This window comes from Xenopus laevis, chromosome 4S (assembly GCF_017654675.1).
Source record: "Xenopus laevis strain J_2021 chromosome 4S, Xenopus_laevis_v10.1, whole genome shotgun sequence".
NCBI classification, from domain to species: domain Eukaryota; kingdom Metazoa; phylum Chordata; class Amphibia; order Anura; family Pipidae; genus Xenopus; species Xenopus laevis.
Genome location: NC_054378.1, coordinates 9,738,142 through 9,765,252, shown reverse-complemented (window position 1 = coordinate 9,765,252; position 27,111 = coordinate 9,738,142). Strand labels below are relative to the sequence as shown.

Below are 27,111 nucleotides of genomic sequence, written 5' to 3'. Positions count from 1 at the left end.
CTTTGATCGAGGAATGCGCCGGCTAGTTGATACGGCCCAATGACCCGTCTGTGCCCATTGGCTTTGTTGTAATCTGTTCGTTCAGGTTAACCCAATATCGCCCTGCAGTTAGTGGGCATATCTGTTTAAAATCCGTTGTTTGGCAACCTCGCCAAACAAGCGGATATAATAGTGTATGGCCTTTAGCCATTTTCATAAATATGGAGCTTTGCTACTTCCTCTACTGTACCATTTTATTCAAAACCTTACAGTCTAGTTAACTTTTGCCACTTCATGGTCACCAATGAGAATCAACATATCGAACATTTGTCTCTTCGATAGGAAAAAAAGAAGGTGACTTGGGACAAAAAGCAGAAAGGGGAAAGAATCAGACTGACTTTCCCTTGGAGTTCAATATCCTGATGTGTTTCCTTCTTTGTGCTGACTGTGCTCTCAGGCAAAATACATGATTATTTACTGTACAGACCCAAATAAAAAAGTCTTATCCACCCAGATGACACTATTTTGGATTCGGCCTAACGCCCAAATCCATCGCGAAAGATTCGGCTGAATACCAAACAGAATCCTAATTTGCATATGCAAATTAGGGGTGGGAAGGGGAAAACATTTTTTACTTCCTTGTTTTGTGAGAAAAAGTCAAGTGATTTCCCTCCCCACCCATGCATGCATTAAGATTCGGTTCGGCCGGGCAGAAGGATTCCACCGAATCCTGCTGAAAAAGGCCGAATCCTGGCCAAAACCCGAACCGAATCCTGGATTCGGTGTATCCCTAGATTTGTCCTAATTTCAACCTTTTTAGGTAGGGATGTTGTGAGTATGCGTTTTACTTCCGACACCTCTATCTTTAAAACTGAAACAGGCAGAGCACAAAGAAACTGTATTTGTTTTATTAAGTTTGACACCTCTGCTCAAGAGGGATGCCGTATACAAAAAACATTAACTGAATACTATCAAAGTTTACAATAAATATATATATAATTTGGAAAGCGCTACCTAATTCCTATAGGATTTCGATTATCAAGGAGCAGGAATCGCAGTTGATGAGTGAGACTTCGTTTCTGTCACTTTCAGTCATTGTGTAGCTTCCACCACATCGGCACGGGAAGGAGTAGAGCATCTCCTCTGTTGAGGAACAAAGCCATATGCAGATTTACAGCCAATGACCAGGAAGGTGTTACAAACAGACAGATGCACTGATTGATTTACTTGTTATTCTGTTACTCGGCTCATCAGTGCTTTGCCGCTATACTGATAACCAGGGCACGCTTTGTAACAAAGCAATTATATAATGTATCTCTGGAGGGAACCCTCATCTACAGAGCGAGGGCCATACATACGTGTATTTCATATGTAAATGAATCACGGCTTTATAGCAGTAATCAGCACTGCAACCAAATGTAAATCACTGAACAAAGAAACCAGGAATGTGTACATTAAAGTGATTCTGACAACACAGTTTTACAGTTAGGGGGAGATTTGGGGTGAGTGTTTATTTGTACCCTGGGTACCCCTGGAACTATAGCAGGGTGACACCCCAATGTTTCTATATATCTGTAACCTTGTTATGAGCTAAGGGGGCCCAGTCTGAAGGTCAGTTAGGGGGAGATTTGGGGTGAGTGCTTATTTGTACCCTGGGTACTCCTGGAACTATAGCAGGGTGACTGTTACCCCAATGTTTCTATATCTGTAACCTTATCAGTTAAGGGGGCCCAGCCTGAAGGACAGTTAGGGGGAGATTTGGGGTCTTATTTGTGCCCTGGGTATCCCTAGAACTATAGCAGGGTGACTGCTACCCCAATGTTTCTATCAATCTATAACCTTGTTATTAGCTAAGGGGACCCAGCCTGAAGTCTAGTTAGGGGGATATTTGGGGTGAGTAACAGGGTGACTGTTACTCCAATGTTTCTATATATCTGTAACCTTGTTATAAGCTAAGGGGGCCCAGTCTGAAGGCAAGTTAGAGTGAGATTTGGGGTGAGTGCTTATTTTTGCACTGGGTACCCCTGGAACTATAGCAGGGTGACTGTTACCCACATGGTTGTATATATCTAACCTTGTTATGAGCTAAGGGGGCCCAGCCTGAGGGCCAGTTAGAGTGAGATTTGGGGTGAGTGCTTAGGTAACCCTGGAATTATAGCAGGGTGACCCCCCAGTATTGACCATATTATGTATAAGCGCCACAGGTGCCAGGGCTGATAAGAATAACCCCTAATACAAGTTATTCAAAAATAAACAGCTGGACTTGCTGAGTAATTATTAAAGACATTTGTTTATTTTTGTATTACTTGTATTAGATATACCATGACCTGGATTGATGAAAACCTTCATAGTCAATAACCCCTGTAAAAGGCTGCCCAATGTATCAGCCCTATAAAAAGGATGGTTATAATAACGATTTATTAATTCCATTAATACCTAAACCATAAACATACCAGGGTCCCATGACAGATCTTCTAAGTGAACCTGATTGTCAACTGGCCACATCCTCGTCAACTCAGATTCTAGGGAAACCAGACAAAAAAAAAATGTTAATTAAAAAGACTCTTCAACATATGTAACACTCAAGACGCTTTACAGTTTCCACCATATTCTAAGAAATATATCAAAAATGACAGTAAGACTGATATTTCCCCCTGGCGTATGGACCTATGGAGAGGCTGATGGTTAGAAAGCAGAGATGACAGTTGAGTCCAAGGATATCATTACAGTTCTCCATCACAGGTTAGAAGTGAAATTGTATCTTTAGCCTTTCCTTCTCTGCAATCCATTTTTACTTTAATATATGGGTATCTTTCCTGGGGATGTTTTATTTCTCTTTTTAGTTGGCTACTAGGAGGAACCTGGCTGCTCTAATGATGTTGTATAGCTAATTTGCTGTGAAGTTTTTATCTTTTCAGTGAATTCTCAGATGTGGATAGAGTGAGTTGGGGTTAGCGTTAATCCTGTAATGAAAACTCAAGAGAGCACCTCAGCCAACATCTCCCAAAATCTCAAAGCCACTTGACAGGTCTTCCAAATATGGAGATAGGGACCATTCCACAGGCATGGAGTAGAATGTTCTACTTGCATTTTCTCAATGGGTTCTTTCCTCAGTAAAAGACTGTGTAGTACTTGGTCACAGTTAGTAATGTAGGGGTACCAAAGTGCAGAAATTCCAATGTATATCCGGCAGATGAAATGGCAAGTCCCACTAGAGTTCAAACATAGAATCTCAAAGTATATCTCCCAGGCTAGAGTCCTGCCCGGAACCAATTTGTAAGACCCTGACCCCGCATATTTACCCACTTTTATCCGCTACCCAACCCGGACTGCAACTGCCTTATCCGCAACCCGACCTGCAACCCCCCGACCAACATCAAGCAGGAAGTGATGTGCTGCAAACCGCAAGTGACGTACGTTATCAAGTGGGCTGGACAGAAACATGTTTTGTAAAAAAAAAAAAAAAAAAAAGTAAAATATAGACAATATTAAATCAGATAAGAAATTTAGATGAGACACGACCCACAGATCCGCGGCTATACCCGCACTTGAAAATCCTCCCCTCATTCAGCAGGGTGGCCGCTTTTTTTCGGGTAACCCGCGAGTACCCGACCCGCTGCAGGACTCTATTCCAGGACGTTTACTCTTTCCAGCTTGGACTCCACATAGCGTTTAATTTGTAAGAATCAGAAGAACTTTTGTAGCTTGGGGACAGTATCAGTGGTTCTTTCAGTCCAGGTACAATTATTTTTTCACCAAGTGTGAAAAATTTGAAGAAGTCCTGGTAGCATATCTTTTGTGCTTCCCCTAATGTGCGGAGGAGGGCTGCTTTCTTCCCGTTTATGCTTTGACATGCCTGAACTAACTTGTAGCTACACAATTACATTGCGTCTAATTTTATTCTTTTAAATGTATCTTTTAACCGTAACTTCACATTTCCAGGGTTGAAATTAACTTTTCACACTGGCGTACCATCTGCATGGAGTGAATGGATTCCTAATCTAAAGACAAAGTAGGATTGTGGGAACCCCAATTAAAGCAGCAGGGCACATGATATAATGTATAACCATAGTCCAAAATTCCAGTTCATGAATAAAAACCCTTTTGTGCTTTGATTTGGTAAGTGATTTTTTTTCTACACTTCGCAAATCTGCTGTAAAAAAGGAAAGGGAAACCTGCATGTGATCTTTATTTAATACTGTGTTTTATGGTGGTGTTTTATGCAGGTACCAAAAGTGCTAATAAGAACCTGCAGAATTGCATTACTATTAATAGTGACTGATAAAGAATCTGATTTTCCTAAAGCAACTTAGAATAGATGTTCACAGCATAGCAGTGGCTGTGGGAGTAAGACACAAATGGTAAGAATGCAAGTCTTATCTTAACAGTATCTTGTAAACAGAAGTTAGATACAGATGGAGGGAAGGGTAATGCAACCCTCATCTTCACATGAAGATAGTATCTTATAAACGGAAGTTATATACAGATGGAGGGAAGGGTAATGCAACCCTCATCTTTACACAAAGATAGTATGCTGTAAACGGATGTTAGATACAAATGGAGGGAAGGGTAATGCATCCCTCATCTTTACACAAAGATAGTATGGTGTAAACAGAAGTTAAATACAGATGGAGGGAAGGGTAATGCAACCCTCATTTTTACAGGAAGATAGTATGCTGTAAACAGATGTTAGATACAGATGGAGGGAAGGGTAATGCAACCCTCATTTTTACACGAAGATGGTATGCTGTAAACAGATGTTAGATACAGATGGAGGGAAGGGTAATGCAACCCTCATCTTTACATGAAGATAGTATGCTGTAAACAGATGTTAGATACAGATGGATGGAAGGGTAATACAAGTCTTATCGTAACCTGAAGTAAGTATTCCATGCGCAGAAGATATGTTTGACAGGCAGGTATTCACATACTTGTTTGCCATACAGTGTATGACTGGAACCATGGACTACTATAATCCATATAAAGAAGGAACAGTAATCATCATGTAGGTGAAACAAGAACAGCGGAAAACATTAGAACAGGAGAAATATCCTTTGTTTTTCATGGGAGGACCAAAGATGCTTCGAACCTCTTTCTAACCCGTTTCCTTGAATTACTGTTTCCCTTGTGCTGCTGATTTTTAATTTGTGTTTAATTGGCTTTCAAGAATCCGGCCCTGCAGCAACAATTCTTCTCCTTAAACGATCCACAAATTTGGTGGCCGTAACAAGTCAAACCGATGATAAATTCACTATGAATAATAATAACCACAGGCAAATGAAACACCTTATTTAACTGCCCTTAAGTACTAGTGAAAAAAATTTAATTAACACTTTAATTTTTTTTTTCATTTTAATCATGCTATTCATTAATTAAGCTGAATATTATACTGCATGAAACCAAATGGTATTTTATATTTTTCTCAGCATAGCCACAGAATACCTTCAGTCTAAACTATGGATCTCTGGGGAATGAGGTATCTTGCCCGAGTCTGATTAATGTAATTAAAGTAGATCAGCCAGCTTAGCAAATGACAGGATCAATAAAGCCATCCTTAATAGATCCTAAACACCTACAGTACATTAAATATGTAGTGAATGGGAAAAAATGGAACTTGTTCTTACACTCTTGCTTTAATGCACACCGTGGAAATTGGAACAGTTGACTAAGTAGCAGGTTAGGAAAGAGGTTTTTGAGCGAAGGTGAAATACATTAATAGTCTTAGAGAAAAAAAAATGGTTTATCTATGTGAAAGTGAAAATGTATTTTCTAGCGAGGCACAAAGCATGAAATCCAACAGCTTTCTTTCTGCCGAGAATGTTTGGGTGCCTTTGAGATGGCAAATGTACCTGAAATGGTCTTATTTTATTTTAAATTATGTAGAAGTAGGGATACAATGAATGCAGGATTTGGTCAACCAAGTGGAGTGCCTGGTCAATATAACACCTGTAGTAGAATGATTCGGAATTTCACTGAAAGCCATGGCCTTTGAACAGCTCATTATCAGGGGGTTCCAAGTGGGCCGGTAATTCATTTTATCAGCTCCTTTGAAGTTCTTTGGGACCGGAAGTGACAGGAAGTGAAACTGGCTTCATGTTCTAGAGCAGTGGTCCCCAACCAGTAGCTCGTGAGCAACACGTTGCCCACCAACCCCTTGGATGTTGCTCCCAGTGGCCTCAAAGCAGGTGTTTATTTTTAAATTCCTGGCTTAAAGGCAAGTTTTGGTTGTATAAAAACCAGATGTACTGCAAAACAGACACTCCTGTAGGCTGCCAGTCCATATAGGGGCTACCAAATAGGCAATTACATCACTTATTTGACATCCCTATGGACTTTTTCAAGCTTGTGTTGCTCTCCAATTCTTTTTTACATTTAAATGTGGCTCACGAGTAAAAAAGGTTGGGGACCGCTGTTCTAGAGCCAGATATATTATCAAAACCAAACCAAAATTTCTTAATTGAAAAAGTATGTTTAAAGGAGAAGGAATACCATTTTACACTTAGGATGCCAAAAGTTAGGCACCCCAATTGATTACTTTTAGTTACCTGACCTGGGCTGGTGCTGCTATCAGAAGAAAAACACACTGGCGCAGGGTTTTTCTAGCGAGCACCAAGGAGCTATCCTCTTCCTGCTTCTTCGGTTTTCAAATTTCCCAGGGCAGACGCATGCACAGTAGAGCGAAATATCCAGCTTTTTAGTTAAAATTCGACCCAAAGAAGCAGGAAGAGGATTGTGGTGGTCGCTGAAAGAACCCCAGGCTGGTGCAGTTTTCTGCTGATAGGATCAGTGAGCTCCATGGAGCGATCCTCTTCCGGCTTCTTCTGTCTTCAAATTTCCTGGGGCAGACACATGCACAGTAGAATGAAAAAGCCAGATTTTTAGTTAAAGGAAAACTATACCCCCAAAATGAATACTTAAGCAACAGATAGTTTATATCAAATTGAATGACATATTAAAGATTCTTACCAAACTGGAATATATATTTACATAAATCTTGCCCTTTTACATCTCTTGCCTTGAACCACCATTTCGTGACTCTATCTCTGCTGCCTCAGAGATCACCTGACCAGAAATACTACAACACTAAGGGGCCGATTCACTAAGCTCGAGTGAAGGATTCGAATGAAAAAAATTCGAATTTCGAAGTATTTTTTGGGTACTTCGACCATCGAATTGGTTAAATTCGTTCGAATGCGAACGAAATCGAACGAATCGAACGAAAGGTCCCCATAGGTTTGCTAACCTTTTTTTGATCGAAGGATTTTCCTTCGATCGTTGGATTAAAATCCTTCGAATCGTTCGATTCGAAGGATTTAATCGTTCGATCGAACGAAAAATCCTTCGATCGATCGAACGAACGTTTAGCGCTAAATCCTTCGACTTCGATATTCGAAGTCAAAGGATTTCAATTCGAGGGTCGAATTTCGAAGTATTTTTAACTTCGAAATTCGACCCTTAGTGAATCTGCCCCTAACTGTAACAGGAAGAAGTGAGGAAGCAAAAGGCACAACTCTGTCTGTTAATTGGCTCATGTGACCTTACATGTGGTTTGTATGTGTGCACAGTGAATCTTATGATCTCAGGCGGCGGCCCTTATTTTTTAAAATGGCAGTTTTCTATTTATGATTACCCAATGGCACATACTACTAAAAAAGTATATTATTATGATAATGGTTCATTTACATGAAGCAGGGTTTTACACATGAGCTGTTTTACTCAGTATCTTTTAATAGAGACCTACATTGTTTGGGGCGTATAGTTTTCCTTTAAAGTTCATTTTTCACTCTAATGTGCATGCGCAGCCAAGAGAAGAAAGAAGAACCCGTAAGAGAAGAGGTCTGTGGTGCTCACTGGTATAACCCCGGGCCGGTGCAGTTTTCTGCTGATAGGAGCACCGGCCATGGTTTTCAGGTAAGTAAATACATTCACTTGGGGGTGCCTAACATTTTGCACTCCCAAGTGGTTAACGACTTTCCTTCTCCTTAGAAGTGTCTAAGTATGTTAGACTTCAACTCACTCCAGCCTTTATACATTACATTTTTGGCTAACTAACTATATTAGAAACTTTTTTTATTTTTTATTTACCCAGTTTTTATTTTTATACTGAACAATTCATTTAATGCCCAATAGAAGTACTCCCTCATGATGTCTATGAATAATGTTGCTGCCAGAGATCAATAAAGCAGCCCCCCATTATAGGCACAGATGAAACGTACTGGGCTTACTGTGATCTAATACTGTTTACAAGTCGGAAAATAAAGGCAATGTAAATATATTAAAGCTATCCCTTCGAAATGGCATTATATTGATCAGTGGAGGATCTCTCTGTAGGACTTATCATGCTGAGGAACACAAGGGTACTCTGCTGCCTAACAGCTTCTTAGATCAAAGATTATTGATGTTTAAAGAAACAGGAGGTGCTGCTCCACTGGAGATTATGGATTCTATAGTTGGGCTAACATAGAAGAGGACAGTGATACAGCTTAGCACTGTATACAAAACAGCAATCGCACAGTTATAGGGATGGTTCAACTTTTTTAAAAAAAAAATTCTTTAGTGTAGAACGAAAAAAAAACACAAAGACATATTAGATTTTAAAATCGCCAGCCTTTATTAATAAATAGCTTGCGCTCCTCCTCAGAAAAGGTGATCCGGCGATCCATCGTCATTCCTTATAGGAGATAGCCAAGGAGGAGAAATCGAGTGTCGCGCGATGGATTGTCGCCCTGTCGCCTTCTCTGAAGAGAAGCGCAAGCTGAGTTCCGGTAAGTTACTTCTTAAGGGTAGGGGCACACGGCGCGATTTCGCCGCGATTCTGCGCTAAGCGAGTTGTCGCTGCGTTTTTTAAGCCGAAATAGCTTTGCTAACTTTGGCGCTGGCGTCAATGCAAATCGCGGCGAAATCGCTGCGCTAATTCACACGCGGCGATTCGTTTTCTATTGTCGTCCGAAGTTGCCTCGCTGGGCGTTTCCGGGCGACAGTAGAAAAAGAATCGCCGCGTGTGAATTAGCGCAGCGATTTCGCCGCGATTTGCATTGACGCCAGCGCCAAAGTTAGCAAAGCTATTTCGGCTTAAAAAACGCAGCGACAACTCGCCCAGCGCAGAATCGCGGCGAAATCGCGCCGTGTGCCCCTAGCCTAATAAAGACTTAGCAATTTAAAAGTTTAATATGTCTTTGTGGTTTTTTTTTGTTCTACACTAATGAATTTTTTAATAAAAAAAAATTTATGTTACTAATCATATAAGTTAACTTTTCAATTGGTCTTTGTTTTTTATAGTTTTTTAATTATTTATCTTCTTTTTCTGACTCTTTCCAGCCTTCAAATGAGGGTTACGGACCCCCCATCTAAAAGCGAACACTCTGTAAGGCTACAAATGTATTGTTATTGCTACTTTTAATTACTCACCTTTCTATTCAGGCCCTCGCCTATTCATATTCCAGGATCTTAATTGTATCAATGCATGGTTGCTAGGGTAATTGTCATCCTAGCAACCAGATTGCTGAAATTGCAAACTGGAGAGCTGCTGGATAAGAAGCTAAATAACTCAAAAACCCAAATAATAAAAAAATGAAAACCCATTACAACTTGTCTCAGAATATTACTCTCTACGTCATACTAAAAGTTTACTCGAAGGTGATCAAACCCTTTAATAAGGGGCAGATTGGTAGAGCTTCTCTTTATTGGCAGTCAGTTCATCTCTGGCTTTATTTTACATTTGGCTGCTTTTGCCTTGGTGTAATAAAGACTTTGCTGGCCCCATAAAGTCGTGGGCAAGTTCACAGCAGGGAGGCGAGAATGGAAGCGGTGCAAGAAAGGGGGGAGATGATTGAAAGGTGCAGCAAAATCTTGCTTTTATTAGAAGTCGGATGGCAGCAATGTAAGAAAGATGAGCCAAAGTGTGTTATTGCTCTTTGCCAATGAGTGTTTTCCCTATAGGCAATTCACTATTATTGACTCCCCCCTCCCATTAACAAGGAGGGTGGGTATATATATTTATTGAAGGCTCTAATGGAAGGCTGAGGGACTCCTACCCCGAGGCTGGAATAAAAAAAGACAGGCTATCACATCATGTGTGTGACAGATCTGACCTACATTTCTCTGCTTCTCGCTCACAACAGCCTGTCGCTATTTTTAAGGAGATATTTTCCGGAAAAGATCCAAGGTGAAAAAAATATATTTATATCGGAATTTTCAGAAATGCCCGTTCGCAGAATATCAGTCCTGACAGCTGCAATACTTACTGGGTATATACACACACTTATATAGTATATTTATGCTATTGTGTGGGCTGAAATGAGATGTATTAATAATGAATGGGCAATATATGGCACAGAATACATTTTCATGTCGCCAAGGCCCGCTGTCATGTTATGTGCTAGCTCAGCTACTAAAAATGTTGGAAACGTTGTGACATTCCTGAAGGAGAATTGCAAATGGAAGTTAGGGGACGAGAGTATGAGGAAAACCCCCCAGTAATTAACACAATAAGGAGATGATTGGGTAGACCTGAAAGGTTCAGCAATGACTAAACAACAGTCATTGTATTATTGCTCTGATGCTAAATAGGCAATGACATATCTTTATGCATATGCAATGACAGTTAAGTCACTAAAATGCTATACAGAATCCCTAGTGTTACGTGCTTGCCTCCAACCCCACTATAAAATCCTCTTCTTAACCTTGGCTTCCTACATGTTGCTTCCAGCATGCATTGATACTAGGTTGAAGGATCATGGGAGTTGAAGTGCTGCAAGTTGAGAGAGGCTAGAAAGCAGCAGGGGAGGAAGCAAATGTTTCTAAAAAGCTTCCCTTTTGGCATGTATAATTCATGCTGCACTGAGTGCACAGCTGAAAATAGTCCTCCCTGGCTGCAGGATCTTGTGTATGAACATGGCATGCAGCTACTGCGGAGCCTTTAAAAGCTCTATCTAGTGCAGGGCTTGCCTGTGAGAACCTACCACGCTGCTCCAAGTCATACGCCTTCTTTGCCTCCTCGTCCCCTAGGATTTTCCATGCTTGATTGATTTCGATGAACCTGTGTGCGCCTTCCTCAGCTTGCCGGCCAATCACGTCGGCGCTCTGCTTATCTGGATGGTACTGCCCATTGGATTTAGGGAAGCAGAAAGAACAAGAAATCAATAGCAGCACATATACACATAGAGACACATTGACAAGACCGGGATGATCCCTCAAGGGCAAAAGCTTTACATGTAGTTTCAACCATGGCCAGAATTAGGGGTAGGCAGAAGAGGCACCTTCCTAGGGCGCAACGAAAGGGGGTGCTGGACAGGTACCTGTCTTTTGCCAACCCCAGTCTATGTTCGCTGCTCTCGCCCGCCTCCCTCTCCTCAGGCACTTTCCCCTGCATCCCTCCCCTCCGGCACTCTCTCCTCCCCTCTGGCTCTCTAACTCCCTCCCCTCCGGCGCTCTTCCCCGCCTCCCTCTCCTCAGGCACTTTCCCCTGCATCCCTCCCCTCCAGCGCTCTCTCCTCCCCTCTGGCTCTCTCCTAACTCCCTCCCCTCCAGCGCTTTTCCCCGCCTCCCTCTCCTCAGGCGCTTTCCCCTGCATCCCTCCCCTCCAGCGCTCTCTCCTTCCCTCTGGCTCTCTCCTAACTCCCTCCCCTCCAGCGCTCTTCCCCACCTCCCTCTCCTCAGGCACTTTCCCCTGCATCCCTCCCCTCCGGCACTCTCTCCTCCCCTCTGGCTCTCTAACTCCCTCCCCTCCGGCGCTCTTCCCCGCCTCCCTCTCCTCAGGCACTTTCCCCTGCATCCCTCCCCTCCAGCGCTCTCTCCTCCCCTCTGGCTCTCTCCTAACTCCCTCCTCTCATTATTAATTTTTTATAGTTTTTGAATCATTTGCCTTCTTCTTCTGCCTCTTTCCAGCTTTCAAATGGGGGTTGCTGACCCCTTTCAAACATAAATGCTCTGTTAGACGACAGACTTTTTTTATTAATACTTTTTATTATTCATCCTTCTATTAAGGCCCTCTCCTATTCATAGTCCAGTCTCTTATTCAAATGAATGTGTGGTTGCTAGGGTAATATGGACCCTAGCAACACAAATCCTGAAAGCTGCTGAATAAAAAGCTAAATAACTCAAAAACCACAAATAATGAACTATGAAAACCAATTGCAAATTGTCTCAGAATGTCACTCTCTACATCATACTAAAAGTTAACTCAAAGGTGAACAACCCCTTTAAAATCGAATGTTTCCCCCATTACCACTTTTGGTGGGGGAAATAACATTTTTGTGATAAGGTTTCCCTTTGAGGTAGTAAGAGTAGCAAGAGGAATAGTAGAGTTGGACAGTAGGGTCACTTTAGCAGCTTCCCAGTCAGAGTTGGAATATTTAGCAGTTCCTCCAGCCTTTTCGTTTTTCATTGATAATCAATATATTGGAAAAGAATGAAATATAGAGTCCTTGCCTATCAATTGCTTGCTATTATTTTGGGTCATTGCAAATCCCCTGAGCTTCAGCTCCCAGTAGACTGTTATGAAACTCTAAGGTGGGGGGGGGAAATTATCTTTCATAGACTGTCGGTGAAACAAAAGTGCCAGAAGTCAAGGGGGGCAAAGCCCAATCTTGTATCCCCCTAAACAAAGCAACGTTATCCCATGACAATAGGTTGGAGGGGGCAACTTGTAACACTGCAGGCACCTTCCATTGCAGATATGGAGAGATGTTCTACTTTGCTGACTTAATGATTTACATCCTACTGTTATGTAAAGAGGTCTTGTAGGAGCTGTCAGCCCGGGGCTAGGGAGCCTTGCTTTGTGGCCTCAATGCTTCATTGGCTACTAATTAGCTAGCTTGTTCTGTCAACGCTTTCAAGCTTTCTGTCCATGAATTGATCTTTCTGCCCAGCTAAAAGTCCTGCAGCCCTGGCTATAGAAGCCTTTCTCCTTCCAGGGACAATGAGGAAAACAAAAACAAAACCAATCTCAATCAATAGATTACATGTCCAGGGATAGAGCAGATCAGAGAGGGGCCCCCACTGATATCTACATCGAACTAATTAGTAGCAATTAGTATTAAAGGGGTTGTTCATCTTTAAAACAACTTGCTGTTTTCAGATAGATCACCAGAAATAGAGACTTTTTCCGATTACTCTCTATATACGTGTCACCGTTTTTCTAATATTGAAGTGTAAAGTATTTTTCACTTTCTAAAGCAGCTCTGAGAGGTGGGGTCGCCGACCCTGTAAAATGTTCTAAATGGATACATTTAGTTGATCCATTTCTTATCTTTGTCCCTGCTGAGCAGAATCTCTGGGTTTCATTACAGGCAGCTGTTAGAATTGATACAATAGTTGCTGATACTCCAGAGATGCTGCTGAGAAATGGATCAACTAAATGTTGCAAAATTGTAACAGTTCAGAGTCTACACCTCTCACGAACATTCAACTTTATACTTCGAATGTGGAAAAACAATTTAAAAAATAAATAATGCAAAGTAATTGAAAAAAAGTCTTTATTTCTGGGGAATATTCTGAAAACAACTAAACTGAAAAAAAGTGTTTGGAAGGTGAACAACCCCTTTAAGGCAGTGGCGACAAAATTCTTATGTGTAAACTTCCTTCATTTTTAATGTGGGCACACTGTGCAGACTACACTGCATTCTGAGCAGCCATGCAGCTAAGTTAGCTATTCTGCAAACAGATTTATATGTGTTTGGTTTCAGAGGGGTAAGTAGTAGTAGTGAGTGGGCCAAACACTAACCCATGGCTTTCCAACCAGCACCCAGCCCTAGAGTCCTTCTTTCTATTTTGCCACTTTGCACCTGACCCACCTACTAATGAGATAAAACAAATGGCATTTGGTCACTAGTGACGTGTGGGCCAGCCTGATACCAGCAGGATCCGCGGGTCGGTGGGTTCGGACCGACCTCGCACTCTTCTTCGCGGGTGGCTTCCAACTTCCAGGTTCTTCTTTTAGAGACGCTGCACCTGCTCGCCCCGCCCCTTTTGTGACATCATCGCGGGCGGTCTATAAAAGGAACCCGGAAGTCGGATTCTGGCAGCCGCGGGCTAAGGGAGGGCGGGTTAGGGGCGGGAAATCCCGACCCGCACATCACTAACGCACACACAGATGGGTTAACCTTAGACTCAGTTTAGTGATTGGGCTGCTGTACCAGCCCTGGTGTAAAAAAGCCTTTTGAGAGTAAAGATGCAGCTGCTGATATTGCTTCTAGGCCCCCCTATTGCCTGTGACATCCCACAGTACTAGCCAAGTGCCAATTACAGCCAATGAGGGGTCTGCCATAAGATTGGTTACACTGAGTTCTATGTACAAATAGCATTAAAGAATACCAATAAGGAGTAACTTTCCCTTTAACTCCTCCAGCTAACGATGCTTTCACATTTGCCGGCCCTGATACGTCTCACACTCGCTCACAAACCAAAATACAGTTATTATTATCATCCTCGTTTTCATCCTGCTTTTCCTTTCACATAAACCTAAATGGGTACCGTTTCCTAATTACGCCAACAGTAAAGGGAATTAACCCAGTGAGCGACAGTTGCAATTAACAGTAAACTGTCACCTTGTAGGCACAATCCGCATTTACAAGTCAAAGAGGCAAGTTTGTCATTTGAGCCTGGGGCCAGTGGAAAGTGGGCTCATACGAGGCACCGGCTTCCAGCCTAAAACTGCAGGATTAGTTTTGCTTCTCATTAGAATAAATAATTACTGGCTCTAGCAGGGGGATACGTGTGCAGCAATTCTAGGCAATAAAGCTTAGGAGCCTCGCAAACACTAAAAATAAGAAACGGAACTGGGGGGGGTTGTTCCAAGGTTTAGGTTAAATATGAAATTGTGGGAGAAAAGAAGAAGCTGGGGAAAAAATATGACACACTACTGCCACCTAATGTTTAGCAATGGGGCGCACCCGGTGATGAAGTGGAAGATCCCTCTGACACTGAGGGGCAGATTTATCAAAGGTCGAATTTTGAATAAATTCTAATATACTCAAAATTCAAACGGGAGGTTATTTAAAAAAAATTGTTAGAATTCAGATTGATCGAATAGGGAAGATCCGAAAATTCGTGTTCAATTTGTATTCGACCGAACTCGAATCGAGTTTTCTCTCCGAACAAAACTTGAATGCCAGGAAGGCTAATAAAATCTTCAAATGGGTCACTGGACTCGGCAGCTTTGATAAATCTCAAATGTGGATTATTCCCAATATGAATTTGTGAGTTGTGACCAAAAATCCGATTTGAGAATTCGTATTTACTATTCGACCCTTAATAAATCTGCTAGGGCTGCACTGAGTCCAGGATTCGGTTCGGGATTCAGCCTTTTTCAGCAGGATTCTGATTCAGCCGAATCCTTCTGCCCGGCCAAACCGAATCCAAATCCTAATTTGCATATACAAATTAGGGGTGGGGAGGGAAATCGCGTGAATTTTTGTCACAAGACAAGGAAGAAAAAAATGTTTTTCCCTTCTCACTCCTAGTTTGCATATGCAAATTAGGATTCGGTTCGGTATTCGGCTGAATCTTTCGTGAAGGATTCAGGTGAGTTCGGCCAAATCCAAAATAGTGGGTTCGGTGCATCCTTGAAATCCCCCCCAAGTAGTTTCCTTCAACAGCACTGATTGGCTTTGGAGTGTATGGCTCTACACAATGTTATGGGTGTGGACCTTATAGCTTATAACTGGACACTCAATATCTACATTATACATACATATAAGATCCCTATTTCAGTATAATGCATAAAACAGATAAGAAGCTACCATATTGCTTGCCTTATGTAATCTCTACAGTGTGATGTACCTTATCCATAAGGTTATAGAACATTCCCTTATTCTAAAAGCACCCCTGATCTCTTCCATTCACTTGAATCGGAAGGACAGTGGGTAGTCCAGCACCCACAACGCACCCTGATCGAGTGATTCACAGTAGCTGGAAGTATTTCACTGCCCTCCAAAGTAGCATCTAAATGCTGTACGTTGCACAGGTCATTTTCGAATAGATCATGAATCATGATCAGTATGGAGACAAGCAAAAGTGTGGCTAATGTCATTTTAAAGCAATTTTCCAAAATACATTCTTTATACATTTTTAGTGTTTTTAGAGTTATTTGTAAATGTAATTGGCACTGAAAGCTGTGTCTTGCTGTACTGTTGGTTCTGCCTCTTGAGACAATGTAGCATAAATTAGTCGTGCCTGCTTCTTCGGAGGTCTGTTAATCAGCTGCACTGTTTCAACGGTGAACGGTGAAAGGCACCAGGGGCAGATACATTTACAAATAACTTTAAAACCACAGACCTTTTTGTTTTTAATAGATAATGCAATATTGCTTACAATTATATTTTCAATAGGCAAAAATGTAATGTTTGGGTTGACATGCCCTTTAACCCTAATTTTATTTGTGTGCAGGGATCCCATTCTGTTTTCTAAACTGCTCCCCTGTGAGTCTTAGTTGCAGGACTTTATAAATACAATGTTTAGCTTTAATGGCATTTATATATATGTATATGTAAGAGCCTTGCGCGTTTCGTGCCTTGTGAGCATTTAGTCATAGGCTAATAAAGTTTGAAGCCCTGTTTGTGCAACAGCTTCTCTGTTTGTATTTATATTTTCTGTTAGCACTAGGGCTATTTTCCTATAAGTGAGTGCATGAGGCAGTTTGCAAAATAGTATATATATATATATAATACACAAAAGCCATGAATATCCTGTAAATTATATCCTTATAAACGGTGAGTAGTGATGTCATCAGTTATAAACGGTGAGTAGTGATGTCATTTCTGTCACATGACTCACTAAAATTTGTGTATTATAATAAATAAAGTACCCCCAGTTGTAAAATATGAGGATATTAGAAGTTACCTCGGAGTTCCATGACCTGTATAAAAACACTCGGCCTTCGGCCTCGTGTTTTTATATGGTCATGAAACTCCTCGGTAACTAATAATATCCTTATATTTTACAAGAGGGGGTACTTTATTCACTATATATATATATATATATATATATATATATATATATATATATATATATATATATATATATATCCAGGGGCCCAGCTGCTGATTCTGAATTCTGACTGCCAGCAGCTGCAGGGTGCCACAGGTTGCCTACCCGTCCATCAGGATTGCACCCCCGCACGCTGACACCCCTATATCATTTCCAGTCTAATTGTATCTCTGCATTTGGAAAACAGATTGTTAAAATACCAGTAAAATCAAAGAAATTGAAGGGGGTAAAAAAAAAAAAAAAAGCCTTTTATTCCTCTTTTTTCGTTTGCAGGTCACATCATCGTAAACAGCAATTTCCATACGCACAACAGCTGCAGGCGAATTCCGAGGCAAATCTGCACTGACCCACAAATCCCAGCAAATATAAAATGGGAGCAGCGAAATTCATCGTGATGGGGTCGAACAATAGGTTTGAATTAGTTTCATAGATTTATTGTCTCCGCAACAATCGGCTGCGCATTCATCACTTCGAATGATGGAAATTCATATCCATTCTCCAGCGACGCTGGCACTTCATTTCCATAGATACTTGGCTAAATGCCACTGGCACCCCGGCTTGTTTATGTCTTATTTTGTGCCTTTCCTACGGCAGCATCTCAGGCAAAACAGAGCCAGAGCTCATGGCACGTAACAGGGTATATAGGCAGGTGCATGTCTGCCCCCATTTAGTGCGTGTGTAATAATATATATTAGATGGATAGCTATATAGAGATATATATATATAGAGGGAGAGAGAGAGAGACAGAGACAGAGCTCCCACCCTTTCCAGCTGTCGTCAGCTGATCCCAGTGTTGGCCAAATTAAGGGCAACCAAGTTTGGCAGTAAGTACGGTAAGTTGCAGATAAAACTGCGTAAAATGTATAATGAAGCAATAGAATTCTTACTGAATCAGATGAAAGTTGAGTGAAGGACTGGCCAGATATGGGATGACTTTGACGTAGCTTTCATTCATTTTTGTGCATCCAACGCTTCGGCCCTCATTCGAGCCTTTATCAAGGATAGAAAACAAGTGTTCACGTGTGTGTTTACATATAAAACTCTTCCCATTTTAAACAATTTGACTTCATTATTTCAATTGGTCATTCAAACAGTTTTTCAAACACCTTTGGTTTTCGATCCTTGATAAAGGCCCGAATGAGGGGCTAAACATTGGATGCACAAGAATGAATAAAAATTTCACCGAAATTGGGGTGCGGGTGCTGATTATTTGACCCAGCATCCACAAGAATATAGAGACTGGCTTAGAGTGCTTATGTGTGTGTATATGTGTATGTGTGTATGTGTGTGTGTATGTATATATATATATATATATATATATATATATATATATATATATATATATATATATATAAATTACACAAAGTTTAACCCCAGCACTCCAATATAAAACCCCAAGAGAAACCTATTTTTGCACAGCTGAACTGTAACTAGTAAAAAAGACACTTTTAGTTACAAAGTTTGTACAAAATATGCATAAGCTGACGCGCCCCGTCAAGGCAGTGTCCATGCGTCAGTCCTACCTAAGTGAAAAAAGTGTTATTTTTGGGGGGAGAAAGACCATACCTGCTTTTCTCTTTATTTAGCATGATCTCTTCCAAAAACACCATTGAATGGGGGTTGGGAGAGCAAGCATTAAGGAGAGAGCCACCTCCCCATATTATAAAATAAAACACAATAAACTGCAGCTTATCTATCTATCTATCTATCTATCTATCTATTATATATATCTATCTATATATATGTGTATCTATATATATATATATATATATATATATATATATATATATGTGTGTGTATCTATATCTATATATCTATATATATCTATATATATATCTATATATATCTATCTATATATCTCTCTCTCTCTCTCTCTCTATATATATATGGAATCCCCAACCTTTAGAACTGTGAATGTTCCTGGGTGCCAAATAAGGGCTGTGATTGGCCATTTAGTAGCCCCTATGTGGATTCTCAAGCAGTACACCTGGTTTTTATACAACTAAAATTTGCCTCCAAGCCTGAAATTTAAAAATAAGCTCCTGCTTTGAGGCCACTGGGGGCAACATCCAAAGGGTTGTTTGGGGATCACTGATCGGTGTAATAAAAATAGGTTTAATAAAAATAGGTTTAATATGTCCTTATAAAGATTCTCTACTTTTAAATCATCTGGGCTCCTTTCTCATCTAACAGTAAGTCTATCCCGCCTTTGTTTTCATTTTTGTTTGATCGATTAAACTATATGGCCCTTGGACTGGGGGTCTGCTTGGGATTAGAATACTATGAATGACTTTTTAATGAAATAAGTAAAATGTACATTTATTTTGGACAATGTTCCAGCGGTAGAGACACACACCACAGTGAATCACGAGGGTAAGTGTGCCTTTAAATAATTAATGTTAATGTCGGGGAAAAAAAAAATGTTTCCAATTTTTTTTTATTTATTTTGAAAGTTGGTGTTGTCTGTAGGTAAATGTGCCAGCGCCCATCAAATGATGTTGTAGAGGTGCAATGTGACAGGAAGCAGGCAGTCGTTGGGTTCTCATCTTATTGCCAGTGGGAAATAAAATATAAAAGCTGATTTGCATATGCACAATAGACTTCCTGGAGTCTGCCCATTCTTCAGCGATTCACCACACTTGTCAAGGGTTGCACAGGCATAGACTGGATGTGTTTCCCCCTGTCCAGATCTCCGCTGAAGAATTGATGGTTTCACTGATATGTTTGACAAGAACATTTCCCAGACAATATGAGTGGCCCCAGCAGTTTTGCCCAGATCCTTGCCATCATTTCTACCAGACGCAGCATGCTTTCATGGCCCCCGTTATAAATCTTGGAAGAAAATCCATGCAGCATCCTGATGCTTTACTTGGCTCCTGTCTATAAGCAGAACGTGCTGCACAGTTTTTCTGTCTGGCCTTGGGTACAGCTTGGGTAATTCAAATAACTGAAGATTTCTGGACCCAATCTCAGCATAAAACCAGTGCTAGTATGTAAGGGTCTCGGGGTCTCTACAAGCAGACACCAATTTAAATGGCAAATATAAAAGAAACATTTTCGGTTTTAAAGGGGTGGTTCATCTGAAAGTTAAGTTTAGTTACAGAATGGCAGAATTCTAAGCAACTTTTCAATTGGTCTTTATTATTTATTTTTTATAGTTTTTGAATTATTTATTATCTTCTGACTCAGTGGCACAGGCTGATTAGATTTTAGAGGCTTCAAATTGGGTTGTTTGCCTTCCACTGGATCAACTAGCAGTTAGGCAGGTTAAAATAGAGTTAAAAGGTTGAACGTGATGAACGTGTGTCTTTTTTCAACTTAACTTACTATGTTACTTTGACTCTTTCCAGCTTTCAAATGGGGGTCACTGATCCCATCTAAAAAACAAATGCTCTGTAAGGTTACAAATTTATTGTTATCACTACTTTTTATTACTTGTCTTTCTATAAAGACCCACATCACTTCCTGCCTGAGTCTATCCCTGCTTGCTCATAGCTCTGAGCTCATATTACAGCAGGGATGGGAGGAGGGAGGGGGAGAGGAGCAAACTGAGCATGCTCAAGCCCAAGCCCTATTACTCTCTCAGCATCTGTTTCTCTTCATTCTGTCTTCATGCAGCAGTTGGGTGTCAGCTATTAATTGACAGTTAGATCCAATACATCTGCTAGGAAAGGAAGCCCCCCCCTATAAGATATATTCAACGGTCATTGAATATCTGGCACCCAACTGCTGCATGAAGACAGAATAAAGAGAAACAAATGCGGAGAGAGGAATAGTGAAGTTAAACTTATTTCAGAAACAATGCCGAATTTGTAATTATTATTTCAGTATGATGACGCTTATATTAAATATAGTTCTCTTTTAAAAGAACTTGATGAACAGGGTCAGTGACCCCCATTTGAAAGCTGGAAAGAGTCAAAGTAACATAGTAAGCTAGGTTGAAAAAAGACACACATTCATCAAGTTCAGCCTTTTAACTCTATTTTAACCTGCCTAACTGCTAGTTGATCCAGAGGAAGGCCAAAAAACCCCATTTGATGCCTCTCCAAAATTCTTTCCTGACTCCGAAATGACAATCAGACCAGTCCCTGGATCAACTCGTACTATGAGCTATCTTCTATCTTCCTTTAAACGGAAACTATTGTGAAAATGAAATTTTAATATAAGCTTCATCATACTGAAATAAGATAATTTCTAAATACAATCAATTACTGAAATTAATTAATTATTTAAATAATCAAGTTTATCTTCACTATTCCTCTCTCAGCATCTGTTTCTCCTCATTCTGTCTTCATTCGGGAGTTGGGTGTCAGATGAATGATCAAATATATCTTATGGGTGGGGGGGCTCCTTTTACCTAGAAGATGTATTAGAGCTCACTCTATTAAAATAACCAGACATTAGGTCTCTCTACATGCAGGATTTGTGCAAAAGGCTGAATCTATTTTGGATTCGGACAAACCCCCGAATCCATTGCGAAAGATTTGGCCGAATACCGAATCCTAAATCTAATTTGCATATGCAAAATAGGGATGAACTTTTTTTACTTCCTTGTTTTGTGACAAAAAGTCACGCAATTTCCCTCCCCATCCCTAAGTTGCATATGCAAAGTAGGGTTCGGATTCGGTTCGGCCGGACAGAAGGATTCGGCCGAATCCTGCTGAAAAAGGCCAAATCCCGAACCAAATCCTGGATTTGTTGCATCCCTAATGGAAATACCTATTTTATTATTTAACCTACATCAAAATACTAAGAAAGTAATAAAAGATCCCCTCACCTTGCACCTCCTACAAACAGCAAAAGCACTCATCCCTAAGAGCTGGCCACCCTCACAGAATGGCTAGTTAAAACGGAGGAAGTAAGACGGATGGAAGAAATCCCTTATTTAATACATAATAAGAGTGAAAAGTATTGGAAAATATGGTCCCCATGGGTGAATGAATGTTGTTTAAAACACCATGTTTTATATAGTGAACTTATTGCACGAGGCTAAAGTTTGAGCTTGTCAATAGCAGCAATGATCCAGGACTTCAAACTTGTCACAGGGGGTCACCATCTTGGAAAGTGTCTGTGACACTCACATGCTCAGTGGGCTCTGATTGGTTGTTGAGAAGCTAAGCTTAGGGCTCGTCACTAATTATCCAGCAGAAAATGAGCTTCCCTGGCTGTAATATAAGCTGATGCTACAGGTTTGCGGATTATTAAATTCTGATGCTAACTGCACTGGTTTCTGTGCTGCCATGTAGTAATTATTCATATAAATTACTAATCAGCCTTATACTGTGGCAGTTATATTCTATGTGTACTGTATATTGTGAGTGGGTCCCTAAACTCAGTAAGTGACAGCAGCACAGAGCATGTGCAGTGAATCAGCAGAAAAGAAGATGGGGAGCTACTGGGGCATCTTTGGAGACACAGATCTTTACTGCTGAAGGGCTTTGATTGCCTGGAGCTGGTACAGAAACCCAAAACATAATGTACAACATTTCCAGCCTACTTTTTTAGTTTAAGTTCTAGTAGGATGTAACAATGAGTGGTCCCCAAATGAGGTTGGTAGCAAAACGAGGTGGTAATGTTGGCAATGACTTACCAATAAAGCAAGCTTCTGATACTTCTGCTTCAGTTCTGTCTGAGTGTCACTCGGCTTTGCCCCCAAAATACTATACCAGTCCTTGTGCCCAAGATGTGTTGAAGCCATTCCCTGTGACAGGAATCCTTTACATCCTGCAAAACACAGAACAGTATAACAGGCAAATTAGCAACACATTCCAACTAGTTGTGTAGGTTGTTTGATGTGGTTATTGACTGTTAGTGTACAGGACAATGTGCAGTTGGTCTTCATTTTTTCTTTTATGGATTTTTTTTTAAATGACGGACAAAGTAAATCATAATCATTGGGAGTTCCCATACATTAGGCACCCCTCCAGTGAATTGAATTGCTCACCTTGGCTCCTCTTTGCTTAAAAACACACCTGCCTGGGTTTTTTTCTATGTCAGTGCCAGTGCCACCATCTTGGATACATTTCTCAGGGGTTAGACATACACAGCACCTTGCACCAGTACTTGATCATATCGGGCAAACCCTGGGAGACTGATCAAAGATGGTAACGCAGTGCTTACATAGAGAGAGCCCCCCTGCTTTTTCAACTAAGAGGAGGTCAGTGATTATATTAACTTGGAGTGCAGAGCACAAACAATATGGCTTTCCTTGCCCTTTACCTTTTTGCTCTCTTCATTTCAACACCTATCTGAATGCTATGGTTCCTAGCAACCAGTCAGTGATACGGTACCACTAACCCTAGCAACCAGTCAGTCATACTGCACCATCAACCCTAGCAACCAGTCAGTGATACATTGCCACTAACCCTACCAACCAGTCAGTGATACATTGCCACTAACCCTACCAACCAGTCGGTGATATGTTGGCACTAACCCTAGCAACCAGTCAGTGATACAGTACCACTAACCCTAGCAACCAGTCAGTGATACGGTACCACTTACCCTAGCAACCAGTCAGTTATACGTTGCCACTAATCCTACCAACCAGTCGGTGATATGTAGGCACTAACCCTACCAACCAGTCAGTGATATGGTGACACTAACCCCAGTAACCAGTCAGTGATACAGTGGCACTAACCCTAGCAACCAGCCAGTGATACTGATTAGTACTAACCATAGTAACCAGAGGTACAGTGGCACTAACCCTAGCAACCAGTCACTGATACGGTGGCAATAACCCTAGTAACCAGTCAGTGAAACTGTGGAACTAACCCAAGTAGCCAGTCAGAGGTAGAGTGGCACTAACCCTAGCAACTAGTCAGTGATACAGTGGCACTAGGGTTGCCACCTGGCCGGTAAAAATGATGGCTGTTAACAATGCTATTAATTGGAAAAAAAGATAAATATATAGGAAGGCCAGTATTTTTTTCCAGAAAAGGTGGCAACCCTATGAGGCACTAACCCTACCAACTAGACAGTGATACTGTGGAACTAACCCTTGCAACCAGTCAGTGATACGGTGGAACTAACCCTAGCAACCAGTCAGTGATACGGTGGAACTAACCCTAGAAACCAGTCAGTGATAAGGTGGAACTAACCCTAGCAACCAGCCAGTGATACTGTGGTACTAACCATAGTAACCAGAGGTACAGTGGCACTAACCCTAGCAACTAGTCAGTGATACAGTGGTAGGAACCCTAGCAACCAGTCACTGATACGGTGGCAATAACCCTAGTATCCAGTCAGTGAAACTGCGGAACTTACCCAAGTAGCCAGTCAGAGGTACAGTGGCACTAACCCTAGCAACTAGTCAGTGATACTGTGGTACTAACCCTAGCAACCAGTCATTAATACTGTGGCACTAGGGTTGCCACCTGTCCGGTAAAAATGATGGCTGATGTTATTAATAGGAAAAAAAGATAAATATATAGGAAGGCCGGTATATTTTTCCAGAAAAGGTGGCAACCCTATGTGGCACTAACCCTAGTAACCAGTCAGTGATACAGTGGTACTATCTCTAGTGACCAGTTAGTGATACAGTGGTACTATCTCTAGTGACCAGTCAGTGATACAGTGGTACTATCTCTAGTGACCAGTCAGTGATACAGTGGTACTATCTCTAGGAACCAGTCAGTGATACAGTGGTACTATCTCTAGTAACCAGTCAGTGATACAGTGGTACTATCTCTAGTAACCAGTCAGTGATACAGTGGTACTATCTCTAGGAACCAGTCAGTGATACAGTGGTACTATCTCTAGGAACCAGTCAGTGATACAGTGGTACTATCTCTAGTAACCAGTTAGTGATACAGTGGTACTAACCCTAGTAACCAGTCAGTGATACTGTGGTACTATCTCTAATAACCAGTCAGTGATACAGTGGTACTATCTCTAGTGACCAGTCAGTGATACAGTGGTACTATCTCTAGTAACCAGTCAGTGATACAGTGGTACTATCTCTAGTAACCAGTCAGTGATACAGTGGTACTATCTCTAGTAACCAGTCAGTGATACAGGTGTACTATCTCTAGTAACCAGTCAGTGATACAGTGGTACTATCCTCTAGGAAACCAGTCAGTGATACAGTGGTACTATCTCTAGTAACCAGTTAGTGATACAGTGGTACTAACCCCTAGTAACCAGTCAGTGGATAGCTAGTGGTACTATACTCTAATAACCAGTCACGTGATACAGTGGTACTATCTCTAGTGTACGCAGTCAGTGATACAGTGGTACTATCTCTAGTAACCAGTCAGTGATACAGTGGTAGTATCTCTAGTAACCAGTCAGTGATACAGTGGTACTATCTCTAGTAACCAGTCAGTGATACTGTGGCACTAACCCTAGTGACCAGTCAGTGATACAGTGGTACTATCTCTAGTGACCAGTTAGTGATACAGTGGTACTATCTCTAGTGACCAGTCAGTGATACAGTGGTACTATCTCTAGTGACCAGTCAGTGATACAGTGGTACTATCTCTAGTAACCAGTCAGTGATACAGTGGTACTATCTCTATAACAGTTAGTGATACTAGTGGTACATCTCTAGGAACCAGTCAGTGATACAGTGGTACTATCTCTAGTGACAGTCAGTGATACAGTGGTACTATCTCTAGTAACACAGTCAGTCAGTGATACAGTGGTACTATCTCTAGTAACCAGTTAGTGATACAGTGGTACTATCTCTAGACCAGTCAGTGATACAGTGGTACTATCTCTAGTGTCAGTAGTGTACTATCTCTAGTCAGTGATACAAGTGTCAGTGATACAGTGGTACTATCTCTAGTGGTACTATCTCTAGTCAACCAGTCAGTGATACAGTGGTACTATCTCTAGTAAACAGTCAGTGATACATGTGGTATCTATCCTCTAGTAAACCAGTCAGTGATACAGTGGTACTATCTATAGTAACCAGTCAGTGATACAGTGGTACTATCTCTAGTGACCAGTCAGTGATACAGTGGTACTATCTCTAGTAACCAGTCAGTGATACAGTGGTACTATCTCTAGTGACCAGTCAGTGATACAGTGGTACTATCTCTAGTGACCAGTCAGTGATACAGTGGTACTATCTCTAGTAACCAGTTAGTGATACTGTGGTACTATCTCTAGTAACCAGTTAGTGATACAGTGGTACTATCTCTAGTGACCAGTCAGTGATACAGTGGTACTATCTCTAGTGACCAGTCAGTGATACAGTGGTACTATCTCTAGTGACCAGTCAGTGATACAGTGGTACTATCTCTAGTGACCAGTCAGTGATACAGTGTACTATCTCTAGTGACCAGATCCAGTATACAGGTCGGTACTTCTCTAGTGACCAGTCAGTGATACAGTGGTACTATCTCTAGTAACCAGTCAGTGATACAGTGGTACTATCTCTAGTAACCAGTCAGTGATACAGTGGTACTATCTCTAGTGACCAGTCAGTGATACAGTGGTACTATCTCTAGTAACCAGTCAGTGATACAGTGGTACTATCTCTAGTGACATACCCACAGCTGCCATAGAGGGGAGGGGGAGTTACAATAGTCCAGGGCCCAATGCTGCACTTACTTGACCAACTTAATTGGCTTACCGGCCCCTCTGCTTTCAGTGAGTTACATACAGACATTGGATAGTGAGGGCAGATGCTACAACTTATTTCCCCTACACAACTTGTAGTAATGCAGCTATTGTCCCAGTTTTCTTCCCTCTCTAATCCAAATCCATTCCCATGTCGCTACTTACACCTTCGGCAAAGCTCTTTACTACAAGACACACTCTTCCAATTCCTGTCATTCACAAAATCCCGACAACATGACTCTCATCACGCGAGACTTGACGTCACGGCTACACGCACAGACGCATCACGTGGCCGCCTCGCGGGAGTGAAGAGTGAAACCCCGCCTTCCCACAATTACAAGCGGCTTGTTGCCTGTGATGGCTCCGCTCACAGTTTCCCTTGTTCGCACCTCCTGCTTTTGTTACAGAACAAAAAAAATACTTTTCTTTCATGTTAGTTACACGCCGAGCCCTTGCCGCTAATGTTTCCTCAATATTTAGTTATAACTTCTGCGCAAAGCTCCGACTTGTGCCCGGCAGCTGAAAGAGAGGGGTTTTGTGGAAACTATAGGACCACGTGGTGGGAATTTGTCTTTATAAAAC

At 41.3% G+C, this 27,111-nt stretch overlaps 1 protein-coding gene across 1 annotated transcript; it reads right to left on the bottom strand.

Moving 5' to 3' along the window:
- Positions 1-871: 871 nt before the first annotated feature.
- dnajc24.S (DnaJ heat shock protein family (Hsp40) member C24 S homeolog) lies at positions 872-26,847 on the bottom strand. The gene is made up of 5 exons (XM_041560896.1): positions 26,695-26,847; positions 22,556-22,689; positions 10,941-11,079; positions 2,433-2,501; positions 872-1,122 (listed from the first exon to the last, which is right to left on the bottom strand). Exons 2-5 carry the CDS (start codon positions 22,661-22,663, stop codon positions 1,001-1,003), a joined length of 438 nt encoding a protein of 145 aa, XP_041416830.1. The 5' UTR covers positions 22,664-22,689; positions 26,695-26,847; the 3' UTR covers positions 872-1,000.
- Positions 26,848-27,111: the final 264 nt, after the last annotated feature.